General features: G+C 41.8%; 1 protein-coding gene across 8 annotated transcripts in view; it reads left to right on the top strand.

The window, feature by feature from the left end:
• Pde4d (phosphodiesterase 4D) overlaps positions 1–23,120 on the top strand; it is a 1,139,603-nt gene that overhangs the window by 1,062,518 nt on the left and 53,965 nt on the right. For 7 of the 8 annotated variants that reach the window (XM_048368311.1, XM_048368312.1, XM_048368314.1 and 4 more), the window contains one exon: positions 20,577–20,689. In XM_048368311.1, coding sequence (XP_048224268.1) covers positions 20,577–20,689 — 113 coding nt within the window. Of the gene's footprint in view, positions 1–19,768; positions 20,491–20,576; positions 20,690–23,120 lie in introns of those variants that run through there. The other variant, XM_048368318.1, reaches the window with a different exon arrangement.

Raw genomic sequence — 23,120 nt, 5'->3', positions numbered from 1 at the left:
CAATGTCCAGTGCACCCAGCACACTCCACTGCTGCACATTTTTTACCCTTTTTTTCTCAGATTCTGTGTCCTCCCCCTCTGCTCCCACAGATATACAGAGGCATCAGAAAAAGAAAAGTAAGAAAAAAATGTCGTTGTTTCCATGTCTTTGGAGTTCATTTCAATATGTATATTTTATATACATATGAAGAGGTACTTTGTGATTCTCTGGTAAAACTATCCTCTTTTGGTCTTACTGGATGTGGGTATCTAGGATCCTATGTGTTTTAGCTCTAACTTCCACTTATCAGGGATAACATGTGCCATCAAACTAGAGCATTTTTGACAATAGAAGGCAATGTTTTTTATAATTTGGTTGGGAACAACAGAAACAAATCTGCAAAGTTTGAGTCCAGCTGGGCTGTCTGGACCCCATAGTATATACAAAGAATAAGAGCCAAGAAATTCCTAACAAGAAAATGTGCTGGCATTTATGGTTACCTAGAGATTACAGGTTCTGTAGGACATAAGGAAAGAATAAACGGAGATAAGGGTTACTCCACCATGATTTATCTCCCATAGCACCAAAGTCACTCTCATTATGTGATGAGAATTCGGACTCTGAGGTCTATATGTCTCTGCGTCATAGTCCTATTCATCTAGCAGTCCATTTATTTGTGTTCAGATGCATTAGAAGATAGAGAAACATTAAAGAAATGTGACTTTAATAAGGGCAGTGTTTGAAATTCAGTCCAGCAGTACACAAATAACTGTGATCGATTCTTAGGTGGTTTAGTAACTTGAAGCTTCATTGGACTCCAGGCATCCAATGTGATAGTTGCCTTCTGGATCTTTAGAAGGAACACCCATCCACTCAGCAGTCATTCAGATTTTCCCCAGCCTCTACTCACGCTAGGCAACATGGCAAAACAAATAGATCGTTCATGCCTTGGAAGGAGGCTCTTTGAACCCAGAATTTCTTGTTTTCCAGCTTGCTCATTTATTTTTTTCTACACTTCCCTCTGAGCTATTCTGACCCAATCAACATAAACAAACTATAGAGCTCTAGGCTGTCTGAGAAGCTTAAAAGTTTGCTTGTTTAAAATAATTTTGAGGGGCTGGGGAGATAGCCTAGTGGCAAGAGTGCCTGCCTCGGATACACGAGGCCCTAGGTTCGATTCCCCAGCACCACATATACAGAAAACGGCCAGAAGCGGCGCTGTGGCTCAAGTGGCAGAGTGCTAGCCTTGAGCGGGAAGAAGCCAGGGACAGTGCTCAGGCCCTGAGTCCAAGGCCCAGGACTGGCCAAAAAAAAAAAAAAAAATTTTGAGGTACTTTGCACAATTAGTCCACTTAACCGTATTGAAGCACATAATACAAAATCTGGGATCACCGTCTCAGGCAGGCAGAATTGGATGACAGAATCTTGGAGAAGAGCAGAGCCTTCGACTCAGCTTAGGGAGCAATCTGAAAACTAACTTAGGGTATGTAGTTGCTGTTAGCATTTCCCCTGCCTCAGGTCCTCAGCTCCTCCCATTAGCCCCCAGATCCACCCATAACTATAATGGACCACTCCTACTCACCATTAAAACCTACCTACTTCCCCTTTAGCCCCAGAGAAGCTACCACCTGGATAAGATACAGCTGCCATGTTGCTCCCTATCCCGTGGGAACTATGGCCCCACTAATAAACCTCCTTATGAACCTTCTACTCCTGTCCATGACTATCCCCACATGGTCCCCTGAGATGGCTGGGGACATATCCTTTCAGTTGCCTGCATATGAAAGGCATCATCTTTCAACTTTCTGAGCACTTACTATGTTTCAGACACAACTTTATTTGCACAGTCTTATTTAGTCTTTAGAAATACCCAATGATCTATTTATTACTTTTTCCAAAAAGGATGAGATAATTAGTTTATGTGTGAGCTTGAAGTGAGGAACTCCATGACAGAACTTAGGTCTAGGAACAGAGACTACCTTAGTCCAAAGCTGTTCTCTTGCATTTCATTCCCTCTCTTATGCAGCAAGCATCACCCCACGTACAAGGATTAAGAGACGCAGGGATCTGCTGCTCTTTGTCTCTAAACAAAGGAAGGAGGATGTATCACAGCTGATCTAAGCAAACAGGTTAAATTCAAGTGCCTGCCTCACCCAGATGGAGAATTACGTTAGCAATGAATGGTTACTTGCCTTGATTCATTCATTTCTAAAAGTACATTGCCTCACTGAGGTCACCGGCTCAGCTTAAGGGGAGGAGGAAGAGATAGATGTGGGGTACAAGGAGCGGAGGATTCAAGCTGTTAAATTGAATCAAGTTCTCAATGTGCCAGATTCTTTTTTACCTTTTTATCTGGAAGCCCAAATTTCTCTGTCTCTGCCTCCCGCAATTGTCTTGTGAATTGTTGCTTCATCATTGTCTTCTAGATGTTGTTAGCTTCCAATTGGTTGAGTTTATACATTTAGAGACTTATGCCTAGTCATCTCCTCCTTTGTTCCAGTGACTGTAGATCCCTACTCCTCGTCTCTCATGTCATGACATTTATTACAGAGGATTTAGAAGGAGAAAAGTCTCTTTTCTGGGGGTCACCTGAGACTGAACACTGATGGGTTTGTTTCCAGATGTAAGGGAGCAAGAGATATCCTTTCCAGAAAGGGACTGGATCATGTGGGCTTTTGCTGACCTCTGTGATTGTCATCATCATAGTCTTATTCTTCTTCTCTTCTTTTCCTTCCTTCCTTCCTTCCTTCCTTCCTTCCTTCCTTCCTTCCTTCCTTCCTTCCTTCCTTCCTTCCCTCCTCCCTCCCCCCTCCCCCTCCTTCCCCTCCCCCTCCCCCTCCTCCCTCCTCTCCCCCCCTCCTCCTCCTCCTCCTCTTCCTCCTCCTCCTCCTCCTCCTCCTCCTCCTCCTCCTCCTCCTCTCCTCCTCCTCCTCCTCCTCCTCCTCCTCCTCCTCCTCCTCTTCCTCCTCCTCACTTCTCCTTCCTTTTTCTTTTATACTATTCCTGGGGCTTGAACTCAGGGCTTAGGTATAGGCTCTGAGATTTTTTTTTCCTCAAGGCTAGTGCTCTACCCCTTGAACCACAGCTCTGGCTTTTTGGTGGCTAATTGAAGTTAAGAGTGTCACAGCCTTTTCTAAGGATGACTTCAAACTGTGATCCTTAGATCTTATTCTCCTGAATAGCTAGCATTACAGGCATAAGCCATCAGTGCTGGCTGTATTCCTTTTGACATCCTGTGATTGTTCATCTGTTGATCAGACTCTAGATTGGTGTCTCTAGAAGCCAGAGATCTTCTAAACTAAGCTCTGTAAGTTAAGCATCTCATAGAATACCAATTCTCTGTCTCCTGGAAAGGCTCAAGTATTTGTTGAAACAAAGTAATGAGTCCGGCCAACATTTAATAGACAAGTACAAAAAATATAACAGATTCTCATTTTCCAACATCTTTGTGAAAAGGGCTCACCCCTAGGTAATACAAACCAAATAATAATAATAAAGTATGTCAATTCACTGCAACTCTGTGACCCATTGCCCTGAATCGTTTCCTGAATGTTTTTCCTCCCTAGTGATGTCAGGACCAACTCCCTTTACTTTGTGCCTTCCTGTCCCTCCTGTGCAGTCCTTGTCATCTGCGTCATTGGAGTCTATGCAGAGTTTCCGTAGAAAGAACTTGCACTTAAAGGAAGCAGGCAATGAATGGCAGGAATTTGATCATCTAGATCATCTAGGTGATCGAGTGATGATCAAGTAGAAAGCAATTAAATTTAAAAGGCCCAACATGATCACACATGTAGAGTGGGACTCTGAGGAATTTTTTTATCAAGAAGTGGAGATGGAAGTGTGGTCAGACTCAGGGTTGATACACAAAGCAAGCCTGGGGGGCGGGGGAAGGAATGGATGAAGAGAATAATCAAATTTTGGATGACATCTATACACACTGGAACCCTAAAATATGATTGTAAGGAGAGATATTATTGTTATTTTTATTTATTAAAGAAGTTCTTTGAGAATATAAGTTTAGAGCGTGATAACGTGGAAAAAAATACTCAGGAGACTGCAATCTGAGGATTATGGTTCAAGACTAGCCCAAGCAGATAGGTCTGTGAGACCTTATTTCTAATTAATCAGCAAAAAGCCAGGTAGTGGAGCTATCAAGTGAAAGAGCACCAGCCTTGAGTGGAAAAGACAAGTGAGAAAGAGAGGCCCCAAGCTCCAACTGCATTATTCACGCATACACACACACACACACACGCACACACACGCACACACACACACACGCACATATGTGCGCACATGTGCAGAGAGATAGAGAGAGAAGAACCCTGGAAACATAAGAAACAAGCCATTTTGCAAGAAATACATGTGAAAATGTTAAGAGGTAGAAAGGAAAATGATTGCTAAATGAAAAGTACTTTATTCATTTGTCTGAAAGAGTATGAATAGGGATATTTGAGAAATAGTGCCCTCTTGATTGGCTGGGTTATAGAACACTGATAGGTCATTAGGGTCAAGTATTTGTATTTCTCCCAGCATATCTCATTATGAGTCCAGTTGGTCTAGGGATACAGTTGGCCAAGGCCATTTTTGAGTAACAGTTGGAGCCAGGAAAAGAAATTCAGTCATTTGAGTCTGAATCTAAGTCTTTCAGTGATCCCATGTTAGCATTACAGATAACAGAAATAATTTTTTTAAGATGGGGCATTGCTATGCTACTCAAGCTAGTGTGATACTCCTAGGCTGAGAAGAAAGTTAGCAATACCCATTTTAACCAATAAAAAGCTGGGTATAGTAGTATGTGCTTGTCATCATAGTTATGCATAGCTCTCATCCCAGTTATGGGTGAAGTGTAAACAGGAAGATTGCAGTCCAGGATAGTCCAAGGAAAAAGCAAGACCCAGTTTGAAAAATATTGAAACTAATCAGAGTTGGAGTAGTAGCTCAACTAAGAGATGACGTGCCTAGCAAGTACAAGACCCTGAGTATACACCTCAGGACAGCCAAAAAGAGAAAGAAAAACAAAAAGGCCAGAAGTGATGGCACACACCTGTCATTTCAGCTATACCCTACATTCAGATAAGAGTGTTATAGTCTTAGTCCAGTCCCAGGCAAAGGTGAAACTGCATCTGAAAAACAGACGAAAGCAAAAAGAGTAGGAGGGTATGGCTCAACCGATAGAGAGCTAGAGCACAAGATCCCGAGTTAAAACCTTATCACCAAACTCCCAGGCACACCTGAAAGATAAGAAAATAGGGTGGGAAGAAAGTTAGGGTTGGTACCCATTGCCATTAAAAATATTTCCTATGTGTTACATATCATAGACTCGATAAACACATATTTATGTCTGTGTTCCAATAAAACTTTATTTAAAAAGCACAGGGCAGGCCATTTTCCATCTGGTCTATAGTTTATTTTGGGGAGGAAAACCCCTACATTTTAATAAATCATGCACTTGTGTTGAAATGAAACCAACAAAAAAGAAATAAGGGTATGGTTACATGATTTTAAGATTAAAGTTATTCTAAAAAATCTAATAAAACATGAAAAAGTGGTCTGGGGGCAATCTTCTAGGGGGGCTATTTTTAGTCCTATTTTAGAAAAGAGAACACCGAGATACAGAAAAATCAAATAATTTGATCAAATTCACCACATTGACGCTAATTCACAGAAGCAGTATTTGAACCTCATGCTTTTTCTATTACTCATAACTGTCATAGGAGCCAATAAAATGGAAACCTCTAGAACTCTGCTTCCCACTGTGCCTCTGGACCATTACAGTGGGCTCTTAATCTCCTCTCTTGTCTCTTTCCTGTTTTATCCTTCTGGACAAAATCCTCTTACCGGTACTCTTATTCAATGCCCACAATACCCATTAGCTGAAGGCCACACATTGACGTGTTCAACTCTATTTCTCTTCCCCTCCCTCATGGAGTCTTTTCCATCCAGACCATCTTCCGCCCACATATATAACCCCTATTCAAGCTCCAGGCATTTCTTCTACCTGAAAAGAGTGCTAGCTGACTAACTCCTCACACAGCCATTGCAACCACAAACTATTGAAGGCCTCTGCGAAGGTTCACCCTCTTCCTGGCATTTTGTACACTTTGCTTCAGTTCAGACCTCCCTCACTCTGCTCTGAACTACAGTAGCACTCCCAGAATGAATGATTTATATGCCACCTTACACTGTCTATAGGCAGCAGCTGATTGTGTGTCTGATTCTCTTAGCAGGACATTGTAAGGTCTTTCCTAGGTCTAGGCTTCTGAATCTTTCATGTTCTTGAATTTTGAAACAACAAGCTTATCAAAGAGGCACCATTAATAAGTCTTTTTTATTGCTCTCATTCTGGGAAACAGAAATGAGAACATGAAGGGAAGGAGAGAGGAAGATTACTCTCTGAACATTTTTTCCAGCAGCAGGAAGAAATAAGCCATAGTACTTAGAGAGCATGTCTGCAGGAAGATTTAAGTTCAAGGCTATCCTGGTCTCTTTTTTGATACCCCCATCTCAAAAGAGGAGAAGAAGGAGAAAGAGAAGAAGGAGAAAAAGAAAAGAGAGAAATAGAAGGAAGGGAGGGAAAGAGGAAGGAAAGGGGAGAGAGAAAGAAGAAAAGTAAAACAGACAGGCAGAAAAATAAATAAATAAATATCCCTGTGGAGAGATTCCATAAATTTAAGAATGTAGGAGCCTACAGATCTTATGATCATGTTTATGTTATGTTCTGGATTCATCTGACACATATAGGTAGGGAAAAACTTAACAAAATTTACTTCAAAAGTTGATAATTCATGTGAAAAAAATCATTCCAAAATTGAGTAACTCTAGATAATACTTGCTAAGTGATCATAGACACATATCTTCTATATAATTTTTAGCTTTTGGTTGGCCAATGTCCATTAGGAATCATTGCAAGGAGGCTTGACATGCAATACTTTCCAAGCTGATTGGACCAAATGATTCCACAGTACATACAGTACTATAAGGATCATGGTTCATTGAAACATTTTATGGGAGGTGTTTGAAATGATTCTCCCAGTAACTTCACTGTAAGTGATGCTCTGTCTTAAACTATGACAAACCTTGTACATATTTTTCATGGAGTGACATTTTCCATGATTAGATGGGGACCAAATAGTTCTATTCAGCTCTGAAAGCTTTGATTTAGTTAATGCTTAAAGGTTGAGATTGATCATAGCAAAATAGTAAAATTTTAGGGTCAAGGATCTGTAACAAAGGGAAAAAGCTTCCAAGTACAAAGCATCTTAGAGCAGACTCATTTATTTTCACAGCTCTGTAAGCTGTATTCTGAATAATTTACTCTTTACTGAGTGACTACTATAAATCAGATTCTGCCCTTGAGATTTTACGAGTATTTTCACATGTATTTTTCATAATAATGATATTCTCTTACTTACAAAAGTTTAGGCATGCAAATGTTAATGTAAGATGGACAGCTAGGGGGCTGGAGATATAGCCTAGTGGCAAGAGTGCCTGCCTCGGATACACGAGGCCCTAGGTTCGATTCCCCAGCACCACATATACAGAAAACAGCCAGAAGCGGCGCTGTGGCTCAAGTGGCAGAGTGCTAGCCTTGAGCGGGAAGAAGCCAGGGACAGTGCTCAGGCCCTGAGTGCAAGGCCCAGGACTGGCCAAAAAAAAAAAAAAAAAAAAAAAAAAAAAGATGGACAGCTAGAATAACCCAGCTGGAATTTAAATTTGTAGTGACTCAAAGTCATGCTCTTCTGATTTACTCTAGTATTTTTACTTTTACTATAGATTGTGGATTCTTCCTTGTGTGTATAGGAGCAAATTTAAGTCTCCCTGGATCTCTTTGTATATCTATAAAACTAATAACTCTTTTATTAACTTGTATATGAAGTCAGCTCATATATAAGAGGAGTCTTTGTATCTGATAAAACTTTAAATTCTGGAAACTTTTCTCTGATGGCTATATAGTTATCAAACACAAGTTTACCATTCTCCAACCTCCTGATTTGTTATTTAGGACAATACAAGTTAGACATAAGAAATTTTCCTTTTGGGACTCTATGTTTTAATGATTTTGTTCTTTGCCATCCTGGGGCTTGAACTCAGGGCCTGAGCACTGTCCCTGGCTTCTTTTGGCTTAAGGCTAGCACTCTACCTCTTGAGCCACAGCAACACTTCTGGCTTTTTCTATATATGTGGTGCTGAGGAATCAAACCGAGGGGTTCATACATGCAAAACAAGCACTCTACCACTAAGCCACATTCCCAGCCTCAGAGTGTTTTAAAAGCCCTAGTTCTTTTCTCTTAGTTTTGCCTTTAGGTTTTCAAATAGAATGAGTGTCTCTTTAATATTATTACTTTCCTTTAGGCATCTTATAGTGAGAGAAGTATATTGTTATGAGAAAGTGAAGTAAGGGAAGAAAAAAAAGGTAGCAGAGATATTTATCCTGGAGACAAAGTGATGAAAATAATTGCTTTCTTTCCTAAAAACAGGAATTTTTAACCTGGAGTCCCTGGTGACTTCAGGAATGTCAGCAAACACTTTTAGAATAAAATAATATTGATTATATGAATTTTTGCTGTTTTCTGTGGAGGTTTACATCACATTCTCAAAATATGTATTCTCAAAATATGTATTAGACTTTCAACGAAAGGCTCAAATGCACCATGTGTTTTTAAGTGCCAGAAATTGCATAGCACGCACGCCAGCAATGTCCTCTTTGTATGTAATCAATGAAGAAACTACTGTACTCAGGGAGAGGGCAATCCCAGGGTGGGGACAGGAGGAGGGTAGTCTGTACAAAACTGAGTAGAAAGTGCAATGCATCAAGTAAACTTTGTGGTGAAAATGAATCCATGTGTAACATGATCGGGAAACCCACAATTTCAGGAAGGAGTTTTAAGAGAGAATATTCCTGTGCTAGGGATGCTCTTAATAAATGTCTCTAGTCTCATGACCTAAATTCATTAGAAAAGGAAACGTTAGCTGAGAGTGTGTATTTGTGGACCACTAGGGGTGAGGAAGCAGAAGGGGACAGAATGCTGGTGACAAAGCTATAAAAACAGAGCGATCTTATGGGAGGGGCAGTATTGGGTTTTGTTACACTGAAAGAGAACTTGACATTTAAGTGTGGCTGTTAGAAAATACAAGTGAGCATGGCAGATTGGCCACGCTGAGAGTTGCAGGAGCAACTTGCATAAAAGATCGAACCTTATGGTGTAAAACAACTGTACAACTCATGGGGAGAGAGGGAAAGGGGAGGAGGTAACAAGTCGAACAAGAAATGTACTCACTGCCTTACATGTGAATCTGTAACCCCTCTGTACTACACTTTGACAATAAAGAAAAAAAATACAACCTTTTGGTTTTAGTGAGATAGCATATGATTTTTAGTATCTTCACTTGTTTTTCCAAAATCATCCCCCATTAATAGTGAATTCTTTAAACATTTCACTTTCTACCCTAAAACTACCCCCCCACCCCATAATATTTGCCACTTGGATTTCAATATATTGACTTTTCACTTCGGCAAGACACTATTGTCTGCTTAACAAATCCTAAGTTGCACAAATGTTACTTCCTGGTACCCTTTCAAAAGAAAGAGCTTGCTTGGCTGCAGTTTTGTGTTATATTCGATATTTTGGAAAGCAGGTAGGAGAATTATGGTCTGAGACTGGTTGGACAGAAGCAAAAGACCTTGTCTGAAAAGACAGACTGAAAGCAAAAGAATTTCAGGTCTGACTCAAGCAGTAGAGTACTTGCTAGCAAGCACAAGGCCCTGAATCCAGTGTCCAGTACCTCTTAAGAAATGTGGTTTACAAACAAGAGATTTTGAACAAAAGATAGATAAACATGAACACACCTAAGGAGCTGCATAACTCTTATTTGTTATACTACAAAGATGCTTGTTATTCCTCACAACTATTTGCTTAGTTATAATCACACGTCAGAAAAAGCCAAGGACAATGCCTAGCTTCTTATAGAAAGGCCTCGGTACAAAAATCCAAATGATAGAGGGAAATGGAGATGATAGCAAATTTTTGCCCAAGGGCAAGTAGTGGCAAAGAATAGCCATAGTTGGGGTAGGACAGAAATGTAAAGCCATTGAAAAGCCAGCTGGAAAAAATGCCTTAGTGAACATGAGGATGATATTAATACAGAATATTAGGAGAAGGCTTATACACCAGGTTCTTGATTATAAGACATTATCTTGAAAACAGATTAAAAATTTTTAATTTTTTATTTTAATTTTTAAACGATTCTATGGTGGGGCTAGAATGTGGCTTAGCAGTAGAGTGCTTGCCTAGCATGCATGCGCTGTGGCTCAAAAGGTAGAGTGAGCAAAAAAGGCTAAGGACACTGCTCAGGCACTGAGTTCAAGCCCCAGGACTAGCAGAGAGAGAGAGAGAGAGAGAGAGAGAGAGAGAGAGAACTATTCTATGGCCAGAAAAGCAGAGATTCACTTGTAAACTATCACATCCATGTAGAAGTTACTAGATAATGTTGTGCAGATGTAACCAGTGAAATTAAGAAGACATTAGTAAGTCAGTTTATAAAGTACTAGTTGGTAAGGTGGTTGGGACAGCAATGGAGATAGGCAGACATGAATACATAAATCTCTAAGATTTCCAATTCATCAATAACACTAGTGGGTTTTTTTATTTGTCAGCAAATAACACATTTCAACTTGAAATACAAACCATCCACACACAGTATATAGTGAATTCCACAATCATGGAATTCAAGACTTCCCTCTAGAATGTTAGCTGATCCCATCCATGTTAACTAACTGGACAACCTTAAAACCAACATCTCCCCCAGATAACACAATGCTAGAAATCATAGAATATGTTAGACTTGTGTCAACACTGGATATCTCATCAGTTCACCACCTTATTTTCTTTAAAGAATGACTTGTCCAGCAACTATCGTCATCTGTCTTGAATATCCATGGCAAAATTTTAGTATTTGTCTTAGCTTTAACTGCTGAAACAAATGCAGAGAGAGCAAGCTAACTCGCTGGCCTTTTCTAAAAGCACTAGTCACACACACAAAAGCACTACTTATGTGAGCAAATGTTTCCCCAAATATACACTGAAATCTAATCACACTGGGGTTAGATTTCAACATGTAAATTTTTAGGAAGACACAAACATTGGAGTCCATGGCAATGTTCTTCTTTTTTCTTTTCTTTACTCTTGAATTTTTTTTTTTTTTTTTGCCTACTTTTTGTATTCCCCTCCCACCACGAGCATTGCCTGGGATTTTCTTCTTATCTGGTCACCAGCCTCCACATTGACCTTGCCATTCTCCAACCTCCTTTCACTCCATTCCCAGAGTGATCTTTCTACAAACAAACTTGAATCTAGGACGTGTATGTATGTGTGTGTGTGTGTGTGTGTGTGTGTGTGTGTTTGTGTGTTTTCTTGGGGACTGAACAAGGTTATTACTCTACCACTTGAGTCACAGTTCCACTTCTGGCTTTTTTGGGTTGTTAATTAGAGATAAGGGTCTCATGAACTTTCTAGCTCTGTCCTCAGATCTCAGTTGTCTGAGTAGCTAGGAACACAAGCTTGAGCTGTTGGTGCCTGGCTGACTCTAGGATTTCCTAGGTAAAAAATTTAATACATCACTCAGATAAAACCATAATCTCTTGGAATACTATGTCTTTTAAGCCACTTCTTCACTTTTACCTTTGTGGGTTTCCTGCTTTTACATCCCGATTCACATAAATTTTCCAATTCTTAATGACACATGTTTGCCATCTATTTCCAGTGCCACCTTTCATTTTCCACTTGATCAATTCTTCAGTTTCTCCCTGGAGATTCAAGGCTGACATTTCTCCTTTCAGGAAGCTGTTCTAGATCTTCCCAAGGCTGCATCAGTGGGACCTGCCCTACTTCCCATCTTTGCTTTTGCTTATATTGAGTCTATACCTAGTGCCTGGTTTTAGTAGACAACACATATGGTACTGTGATTCCTCACTGCAGTCAAGCACAAGGTTCTTTTCCTCCGTTCAGTGAACTCTGTATGTGACACACAGTAGGTGTTTAATATGTTTATTAAAATGAAAGAAGATCAGTACAACCACGTGAATACATACTTTACAGAAGACAAGATGTTTATACTCCTCTGCTCCTTGCTAAATTTCCTGATCTATCTACATGCTTTGAAAATGATTGGGTAACAAGCTAGATAAGAAATGTACTCACTGCCCTATGTATAAAACTGTAACCCCTGTGTACATCATTTTAACAATAAAGAAATGAAAAAAATAAATAACAGCAAAAAATGATTGAAAGAATGGATGTACTTCAGACTTTATATTTCTTGTTTCACTTGGGTGAAACATTTTATCTGCATGCGAAATATATGTCAGAAGGAAAGTTTGTTGTGCAAGGGAGCTCATGGTTAAAATGTACATAAAGTTGGCACTGAATCTAGCAGCCTAGTTTTCCTAAAGCCAATTTATAAGAAACAGGAATGTCTTCGGACTGACTCTCCTATCCTTGAATTTTGTTTTTCTTTCTCACTACTTTCATTTTTTAAACTTTAAAACAAATTTTTATTACACAAAGTTTGTCATATAATTGGATTTCTACTTTATACACAATTATTCTTACTCTCCACAGAAAGGCTGCTTCTGAACTTCTCATCTGGTGATGGCAAGCACTAAAATCCTGATTTTAACAGAATAGTAGTAGAAATGCCTCAGTGATTTGAGTTGAAAGCAGTTCATTGGTACATGGCTCTTGTACCCAGTATCAGGAATGTACAAATGTCTTTTTATTCAAAAATACAAAATAAATTATCTGTAGGCATGGGCAGTGACAGAAGTAAGCCATTCTATATTATCAACTGAAACCAGTAACTGATGGTTTTTCTAATTTTATCAGCCTTTTCTCCAGTCATGTTCATCAACTGACTTCTCTTCAAAATTGTCCAAGTAACTATTAATATTCTGGGTCTCTAGTTTTCCCCTAATTATTATCCAATACCTCATTTAAATTAGTGAGATTATTTTAGCTGAGGACTGAAGAAAATAAAAATGGAGGAAGAAGTAACTTAGCTCCAACTCCATTTCCTTGGACAAAAAAACTTTACCCATTCTTACTCTTTGGGTTTCGGAGCCTTCTCCTCTTTCTCTGCCTCTTCTCTCCTGTGTTACACAAACATTCTTGGCTGGGCCAATCTGGACTTCAAGATCAATCCCTTCAGTAAATTAAAAGAAATCAAACTGAGTCAGTGTTGGATGCTTTCAGTAACTTCATTAAAGAATGGGAGAAGGTAAAATTTAAAGGCTGGAGTTCTACCTGGTAGAACAAGCTAACTCTCTTCTCTATCTCATCTCTTTGTCTCTTTCTTACACATACAAACAAGTACTCAGGGGGCTGGGGATATGGCCTAGTGGTGAGAAAGCTTGCCTCGTATACATGAGGCCCTGGGTTTGATTCCCCAGCACCACATATACAGAAAACGGCCAGAAGTGACGCTGTGGCTCAAGTGGCAGAGTGCTAGCCTTGAGCAAAAAAGGAAGCCAGGGACAGTGCTCAGGCCCTGAGTCCAAGGCCCTGAACTGGCCAAACAAACAAACAAACAAACAAGTACTCAGCATCTAGTCTCACCTTCTGTCATAAATAGTCTTTCTAAACACTTTGTTGGAACCAGGAACCACTGACTCACACTTGTAACTCTAATAACTCTAGCTTTTCAGGAGGCTGAGATTGGAGAATCACAATTTGAAGCCAGCCCAGGTAGACCCTTATCTCCAATTAACTGCCAAAAATGCCTTACGTGGAGCCGTAACTCTAGTGATAGAGTGCTAGCTAGCCTTGAGCACAAAAGCTTGGGGACAGGACTCAGGGCCAGAGTTCAAGCCCCAGGACTGACACACACACACACACACACACACACACACACACACACGTGTGCGCGTGCACATACCACTCTCTCTCTCTCTCTCTCTCTCTCACACACACACACACACTTTGAAGCAGGTAAGTTCTCTCTGAAACAAATTCTGGTGAATATAGGGTTCTCATGTGCCTCTTCTTAGAATATAATTAAAAACTTCATGACAACAGGGCTGCACTTATTGAGAGAAGGAAGCCTGTCCCCTGTGGAGTCACACTAGAAGTTCTATTCGTGTCTGATGTATTGGTGGAACATATGCTCATGCAGGACTTTAACAAAGAATACTTTAGAGAAGAGCAATTTTGAAGGGGTGACACATTGACCAATATGTATCGTACTTATGCACACAGTGGGTGAATTGAAATCCCTTTGTACAACTTCTTGAAGACAAATTTTAAAAGGGTAATTTGTTCTATGAAGAACACATCACTTATAAATTTCTTACTTTTCTTTTGGTAAAACATATGACCAATAATGATGTTCTTATTGACTCCTTCAATCTGATTTTTGCTCAATCTTAAGAGTATTCAACATTAAATAAAATCTGATATCACATGGCACTCAGAGCTACTCAGTAGCTCCTATTCTTGTAACAGATCTAAACCCTTACCATGGATGCTTGAGAAATTGTTCACTGTCGATCCCAGTAGATTACTCTCAGATTTCTCCAGCCTATTTTTCCTTGTGCAACACTATTTTTTATATGCATTTATATATGCATTTTATTTATCATAGATTCAACTGTTTGCACATATTATTTTCTCTTAAATTTCTTTCTTGCTTTCTTGACTTAAATTCTATATCCTTTAGGAATTAACTTTTTCTTGACTCCACTTCTATCTAGTCTAATTTAAACAAACTTCTTTTATGTATGTCTTCTAGCCCAAGTACTTCCTTCTTTCAGGGTCTTTTCTACTGTACCGCGTGCTAAAATTACCTTTGCTTCTAGAGACTCTAGGCTTTCCTTGGATAAGTTGTGCACTCAGGATCATTGTGTTTCTGTAGAGCCAAATGAAGAAGATGATACATAGTTGATGGCATACAAATGTTGAGTTTACTAACTAGACTAGAACTCAGTGGAACTCAATCCTGCATCATTAAGAAAAATTGCTAGAGTCTTAGGTTGCACTAGAAAAAAATATTTGTAGATAGAAGATAAAAGAAAATGAACATACAAAATTACCCATCTTCACTTTGAATGTTCCTTGAAGTACTCAGTGAAAGTTGATATATTTTACACAAGATTTTAAAATACTTCAAAACAAAAACTGGATGCCAGGAACACTCTTGGAAGTAAAAGCAGCTTGCCACGGGCAACTTCTGCTTAAACCTGTTACATGTACACAATGGAAGAGAATCTAGGGCCTTCATGTACTTCCCATCAGATAAAATATGTAGAGGAGAAAAATGATGTCAGTGAACATTAGAGCTAACCTGCACAAGTCTTTTGCTAACCTGCATAAAACTTTTGCTGCAATCAAGTGTTGGAGTGAGTAGCTCAGAGCAATGCATGGTGAAGGCGAAATCATTTTCTCTATTTCTCTGCCACATACTTCCAACTCCATCTGTAAGAACAAATTAAGTTTGAGTGGAAGGAAGGAAGGAAGACACTGTGTACATACACACACACACACACACACACAATGGTTAGAACCATATATATTTAAGTATTTGCTCTTAGAATCTGTTTAATGAGATTGTTTTAATTTAAAACAGTCTGATTCCACTGTGATAATGTTTAAATTATTATTTTGAATATTTTTATCATTAAGTGGTTGTACAAAGGAATTGCCATTCAACAAAGCAGTTTGTGAATGTAGTACATCTTGATCAATGTCACACTTTAAACATTCTCACCTACCTCTCTCACCACACCTCTTCCATCACTTTTCTTAACATTTTAGGATATATATTGAATACTTTTTTTGGCCACTTAACAAAGCCACTTATGTACACAATGTATGTTGATCTGTGTTAGCCCTTCAACGTTTTCACCTCTCTTCAACCCCTCTTCCATTAGTTTTCTTAATTTAATTGTATATACAATGAATTCTTGCCTGCATTAAAAAAAATTTGTTTACTTGGTGTGTGTGTGTGTGTGTGTGTGTGTGTGTGTGTGTGTGTGTGTGGTGTGTGTGTGGTGTGTGCCCCGTAGTGGAGCTTGAACTCCAGTCCTGGGCTTTGTCCCTTAGCTTTTTCACTCAAGGCTGGTACTCTGCCACTGGGACCACAGCTTCACTTGTATTTTATTTTTAGCAGCTATACAAAGGAGTTTCTATTCAACATATCAATTTATAAACACAATGCATCTTGATCAATATCAAATTATTATTTTCTAATTAAAAGCAAGTGGATGATATCCAACGTGATACATTTCTTTCTTTCTTTCTTTGCTTGTTTGGACCTGTCCTCATTTATGGCAATGGGCCTGTCTAGGAATCATGACAAACATATACAGAGCTAAGACTTGCAAATATTAACAAAGAAGCCACCATTCAGTTGTACATCTTGAAGGGTGAATCGTCTTACCTCCCTCTAAGTCGTGGGTTAAAAGTAATAGATTAAACATTTCACCAGAAAATGACCTCAGTCTCTTGCTCTGAGCTCTGAGCTGACAACATATTTTCCCTTGCAAAGGGAAGCTGCAGCTTCAGCATCCTCTCCTGGAGGCCATGGCAGTGTTTCAGGCTGTGTGTCAGGGGAATCCTTGCCTGCATCACAATGACGGAAGCCAAGTGCTGCTCTGCAAGTATTGAGGACTGAGTGTTCACAGGGGAATTTGAACAGAACCCTAGGGTGTTAACGTAGTTCAAAGGTGTCCAGCAGAAAGCTGATGCTCCCTGTGGGAGGGGCCTGTCAAAGGCCCAAGTGATTTTTTTCATCTCAGTTGCTCTTCCATAACCCTTTCCTAGTTGTTTGTATGAAAGTTACCCACTAATTTTTGCTTGGGTATTTTTCTCTCTTTAGGTCCTTGGCTTAGTAAGATTGTGGATAGTTACAGAGGAGAGTTTTCATCTTTTTTATGTAGGGCCACAGTGCATACTACTCTCTAGGGGAGGTATATTTTATTAATGAGTGCAGTATGTGTTTTTGGTAAAAGCCAAAATGAGACTGGCTCATTGTTTTTGTTCTGCTAGTTGTAGATGACATTTAGGTGTGTTGTTTGGTGTGGTGACTCAATCTCCTGTAGGATAGCTGGCAACTCCACATTGATGCCTTTTTTAAGGCTGAAAAGGTCAGTTACTTGGGGTTAAAATTCCTACAAGTGAAAGTAATTATGAGCCCCCAAATTGTGGTGTTATATTTCTATTAACCTAGGAATTTGGAGAAAGTAGTATTCTCAGCTTTATGCCAACAGCAATAATTCTTTATTCCAGACACAATTTTATAAATAAACTGCTGTTTATAAGCATATCTTACTTACTGTTATTCATACATATTCTGAGTCATTTTTCTTTCATTCTTCAGAGTTATATAGGGCATGTAGATGTTGGAACTTAAAATGCATACACATATCACATTGTAGTCTTACTCTCTTCCTGAGTCAAAATGGCTAAGCCATGTATGAATACAAAATGAATTTTCTGCAATAAACTGCCTCTTTTTGCTATCTTAACCTTCTTAAGATCATGTACTTAAGTGCATGATGTCTTGAAGCATTAACCTGAAACTTTATTGAATTACTTTTCCACATTAAAAAATAAAGACGGAAATATAATATGTGAAACCATATCCTGGTAGGTCTGAAGTCTGAATGTACACTTGTGATTTCAGAATATCTTTAGGAAGCTAGTGAAGTTGGAAGCCAGTTTATGTACTGGGAAGTTTCCTGCAGCTAAGGCTTTGAAGATATCTGACTTCAGAAAGCAAAGCTTAGAGATGCAGAGGGGACACTTGGATGACTGAAAAGATGTCAACAAATAAATATTACCCAATAGCTAGGCCTGTAACCCACATTTGGATATGCTATGGACAACTCGAATAATTATAGAATTAGTTAATTTCCTTTTACAACTTTCTTTGTTCCTATTTCATACAGTAGAGGGAGGGAAGTCCTACCATGGTAATGAGGTGATGCTATATACTTACATATGGAAAATAGTCCATAAATGAAATTGGTTGAAAAATGGTTGTGTTACAGTAATAGGCTGACTTATTGCTTGGAATCTTTAGTTTGTAGGATTTCGAGGGACTTTTGATGCTCACCTATAGTGTTTCTTTCTCTCTTAAAAAAATGCCCATGTGGGCTGGGAATATGGCCTGGTGGCAAGAGTGCTTGCCTGGTATACATGAAACCCTGGGTTCTATTCCTCAGCACTACACATATAGAAAGCTAGCCTTGCGCAAAAAGAAGCCAGGGACAGTGCTCAGGCCCTGAGTTCAAGGGCGAGGCCTGGCGAAGAAAAAAAAAAAGCCCATGTAATATGTTATAGTCTTATACCAAGGAAAAAATATACTGATAAAATACTTTATACTTAACAGTTAAAATCAGCTTTAAGGTTCCTATTGTTTAGGAAGAAACGCTTCAACCTTAAACTTCAATTCACATGGCAAGGGTGAGACACGTTGCTTTATCTGAGGTATTTATTTACAGAGATTGAGGCAGAAGGAAAAAGAAGTAAAATCAAAGAAGCAAATTTTAACCCTAGAGTACTAAAAGTGAAGAGCAAACTGTATAAGAATCTTTGATAACGTGATAACCACGTAGCACATGTAACGAGGTCTTTGAAAGTTATTGTCATTCTCACACATTTCCAAGATCTTCACCTTCAGTCTGAGGCATTCTTGGTGGTAACCACTGGTAATTTATGGAATGTAAATTTCAAGGACTTCTTCCCCACCACAATATCTGTAGGTGGGGGGGGGGGTCCCCCAAAAGGATCCATAAACACTTCATTAAGCGTTTCAATATTTTTTCTGACAATGACAAAGTAAGCTGGGCCTTTGCGAGTATGAACTTTTCCCTCGGCCAATCGGTATGGAAAGAGTACCCCTGACCTCTTGGGTGTGTTTTTTTTGCAACTAGAACCTGTAGTTGGAATGGGAATGTGTGTTTGGAAATGGTCTTTTCGTTTTCCCTCCGTTGTGGTTTACTCTGTACATAGTGAGCAGAAACACCCTTGCAGACGTTCGTCCTTGGCACCACAAGACTGTCCTGGTCTTGTGCAATTCCACCAAGGCAGCACGTACGCAGGGCCTGTGTGAACTCCCTGCCCTGTGGTTCATTCAAGCTGCTTTAAGATAACTCTTAGCTAATAAGAAATGCTGGGGGGTTCCAACGGACCCCCTCCCATGTTTATCTGTACTCACCCCCCAAATGTAGAAGTCTTGGGCACTAACAGCGTTGGCCCTTCATAGGAATGTTCCTATTCGACCACTCTGCTCCCCGAAAGTAAACCCTAAACCCTCCGAAAGGCAAGCCCCGCACCTCCAGAAACCACCGGACGGTGTGGATGGATCCATCTCAAATAGCCTGTTTTTTTGCCGCCCGCCGGGCCCCAGTAGGGGCAACCTGGAGAGAAGAGCGGGGCTGGTGGAGATGGGGATGGGGAGGCCGGCGGCGGGGCTGGGAGCTCGGGGTCCCCGCGGGGCAGGTGCGCGTCCGCACGCGCCTGCGCGCGCAGGGTCCCCCCCGGAGCCCCGCCGCGGGCGCGACCCCGGGCGTGCGGCGTGCGGCGTGCGGCGGGCTGCGGGTGCGCTCCACGCCGGGTTTTCCTCCGCTCTCCGCGTTCCCACAGCCCCACAGCAGCCCTGCAGACACCCGCGCCGCGAGCGCCCGCGCCTCCCCGGCTGCGCTTCCGAGCGAGCGGGCGGGCGAGCGAGCGAGCGGCCCCGGCAGCGCGGCTCGGGCTGGGGGGTGGTGGGGGGGGGATGGCGCGGCGGCGGCGGGGCGGCGGCGGGGCTGCGGGGAAGGAGGACGCCGCGGGTGGCACCGACGGGCTTGTGCAATTTGGAATCTTCGTGTAAGGGAGGAGCCCGACAGCGCCCAGGGAGGGCGTGGGGGGCGTGAGGGGGAGTGTTCCCGGAAAGCCCGGGCCAGGGAACTGTGTTGCGCCCGCCGCCGCCGGAGGACTTGAGAAAGAAAACAGGAAACGTGGTGGCCGCGCACCCGGCCGCCGCTGATTCATTCGTTTCAAGTGCAGTGTCGAAGCCTCCCCCGGCAGGGCGTAATTGGGGCGCCCCCCCCCCTTACACACCCGAGGCTCTGGGCCGCCGATCAAGGAGACCCGGCCGGGCGGCGAGCGGTCGTGCGGACGCGGCTGTGCGGGGCGGGGACCCCGGCGCACGCGCGCGCGCACCGCCCCTTCGCCATCCTCCAGCGTGGAGATCCCGGGACTTGGATCTGGACCCGCCGCCGCCGCCGCCGTGCCAGCCGCCAAGTCCCGCCGGGCTCATTCCGCCTGCGTCCCCGGTGTGAAAGTTAGCTGGGCGCACGCCCTTTGCGCGCCCTCCCTGGAGGCCGATCGGTGACGCCAAGCTGGAGCAACCTCACCTTCCCGAACCCCGCCGCTGCCCCTGGAGCGGAGCCTCGGCCCCCATCGCGCTGCCGGGCTCGGCAATATGAAGGAGCAGCCCTCATGTGCGGGCACCGGGCATCCGAGCATGGCGGGGTATGGCAGGATGGCCCCCTTTGAACTCGCTGGCGGCCCCGTGAAGCGCTTGAGAACTCAGCCCCCCTTTCCCTATCTCTTCGCAGAGGAGGCCTACCAGAAACTGGCCAGCGAGACCCTGGAGGAGCTGGACTGGTGTCTGGACCAGCTAGAGACCCTGCAGACCAGGCACTCTGTCAGTGAGATGGCCTCCAATAAGGTAAGCCCCCCGCTTGGCTGTAACCGTACCCCCGGGGCTGGTGATCCCGTGGCCGTCTCTGTGGCCCGGGAAATACATGGGGACATTTGGCAGGCTTAGCTCTCACCTTGGCAGTTCTGCTGCCTGGGAGAGATGGGAGAGACGGTCCTGTTGCCATTCTTGCCTTTTCTCTTCCGCACACTCGAGATACATTAACACCCCTCCCCCGAAAAAAAGCAACTTTGACAGAGTTTGATGAGTGTCCCCAGGACCCAGGCTCCTAAGTGACACTTTGCCCTTGAAGCAGAAACCTTGTAGGGTCTGGTGTGGTGGCATGGGTAAAGGAATCCCCTGGGATTCCCAGTTGGAAATCAATGTTGCTGGATGACACTGAAATCACTGTTCCACCACCTACCGACTGTGCCCCGACTCAGAAAAGTTCACTGAACTTGGAACCCCACCCCTCACTTACCTAACTGTCAGGGCACCTTGTGAGAACCGAGCGTGTGTGTGTGTGTGTGTGTGTGTGTGTGTTGTGCTCACAGTACACACGTACAGGAAACGTCAACAAAGTGTGAAGGGCTCACTTTGATCCTTGCCTTGGATTCCTTAGGTACTGGATGACAGGTCCAGGGTTCTGGGGTCATTGAGTTAGCAGCAGGCTTCGGCTGGACATTTGTGGCAAATGTGTCAAGATGCTGGTCTTGGCAGTTTGTGGAGTTTGGGGGCTGAGAAAGTAACCTTCCGCGTGAGACTGCTTTAAAATAGTCTGGAAGGCAAGGTAGAGCATTTTCAGTTTTGCTGCATTGTTTCTTTGTGTGTGTGTGTGTGTGTGTGTGTGTGTGTGTGTGTGTGTGTGTTGTTCTTTTTGTCTTTAGTTATGCAAAGAAATAATTAGTATTATGTTTTTAATGACTCATTGGCTGAGGGGATGGGAAAGGAGCCATGTGCATGTTGGATACAGATGGCTGAGGAGTTCCACTCCTAAGGATTCCTGTTGTGTGGCAGTTAGACACAGTTGCCTCTTAAAGATACTTGGCTATTTGAGGCCACCTATATACAAGGTCAGAAAGGTTATGCCATTTGATTCATTGTGTATACTTGTTTTTCTCCCTCCCTCCCTCCCTCCCGCCCGTCCTTCCTCCCTTCCTTCTTTCCTCTCTCCCTCCCCACCTCACATAATTACTAGAGTTTTATCCCACCTGTTTTCTCATTCATCTTTTACTAAAATGCCACGGGATGTCAGCCAGTTGATGGTTTTGTCTGTTGCTTGTGTAGGCACCATTGTTGGACTGAAAAGTTGGCTGGCTGCAAACAAATAAAAAAGGTCCCCCAGACACTGCCTGTGGGTGCGGACCTACCCCTGTGAGCACTGATGACGGAATTAAGATTCCTGTGTTTTCTTTCCTCTCCTCTCCTCTCCTCTCCTCATCCTTTCCCTCCCTTCCCCTCTCCTCTCCTCTCTCCTCTCCTCATCCTTCCCCTCCCCTCCCCTCTCCTCTTCTGTTCACCTCCTCTCTCTTCTCTCTTTTCCTTTTGCCATTTGGGCTTTATTTGTGAATTTGGCCTGAATCCTTATTAGAGTCGTTATTGCTTTCTGACTAGAACACACTTGCTCCCTGAAGTGACATTAGGTATCCTCATTTGACTATTTCTTATTTTTAATATTTTAAACAATTTAATTCATAACAGGAGTAGACACATGCTGCATATTTCTAGGGTCCTCAATGTTGAGTGTAACTCTTGTCAGTGAGCAGAGTTCTTAGTTTTCTTATCTGATACTATGTGGTCAAAGGCAGAACAAAATCCCAGTGCACCCAATCAGTTGTATGTATTTGTTTGCCTTTCACAATGATTTCACAGGGCATTTTCAGCTAAATACATCTAAGCAACTATAGTTTCTTTACCTAAAATGCCACTGTCTTAATGATAAAACCTGTTTGAGATTAATAATGGATGAGAGAGCTAATGATGTCTGTTACATGACTTCAACCACGAAGTACTTTATGTCTATACTTTAAGATGAAAACATCATAGGTCATAATAATTGATCAAAATAGTACTTTTCTTTCATAGACAGCAAATAGGAGAGTTTTTAAAAAAATCTTCAATGCAGAGGTTTTGAAAGTAAGCTGAGTTACAGAATTAGTATGTGAGGTAGGTTTATTTGGTTGAAGTGAAATGTATGTCAAGTAAAATAATTTTTTAAGGTAATCATTCTAGTTGTGTTTATGTCTTGTGGTTGAAAGATTAATTGACATGACACTTATTTTAAAACTAAGTTCAGCTCAGCTAAAGCTGTTTTTTAAGTTTTTAATGTCAAGGCCATTCATTCTTTGCAAAAAAAAAATCATTTCTAAATTAGTGTTCCACTTACCTGACATTTTAGTGGTGGCAAAGGATTAGCCTAGAAAGAAGAAAAGCCCTTGGTGAAGGTTGCAAAGTTACCCTT

The sequence above is a fragment of the Perognathus longimembris genome, chromosome 19, assembly GCF_023159225.1.
Source record: "Perognathus longimembris pacificus isolate PPM17 chromosome 19, ASM2315922v1, whole genome shotgun sequence".
Classification (NCBI taxonomy): domain Eukaryota; kingdom Metazoa; phylum Chordata; class Mammalia; order Rodentia; family Heteromyidae; genus Perognathus; species Perognathus longimembris.
This window is presented reverse-complemented; position numbering and strand designations above follow the sequence as displayed.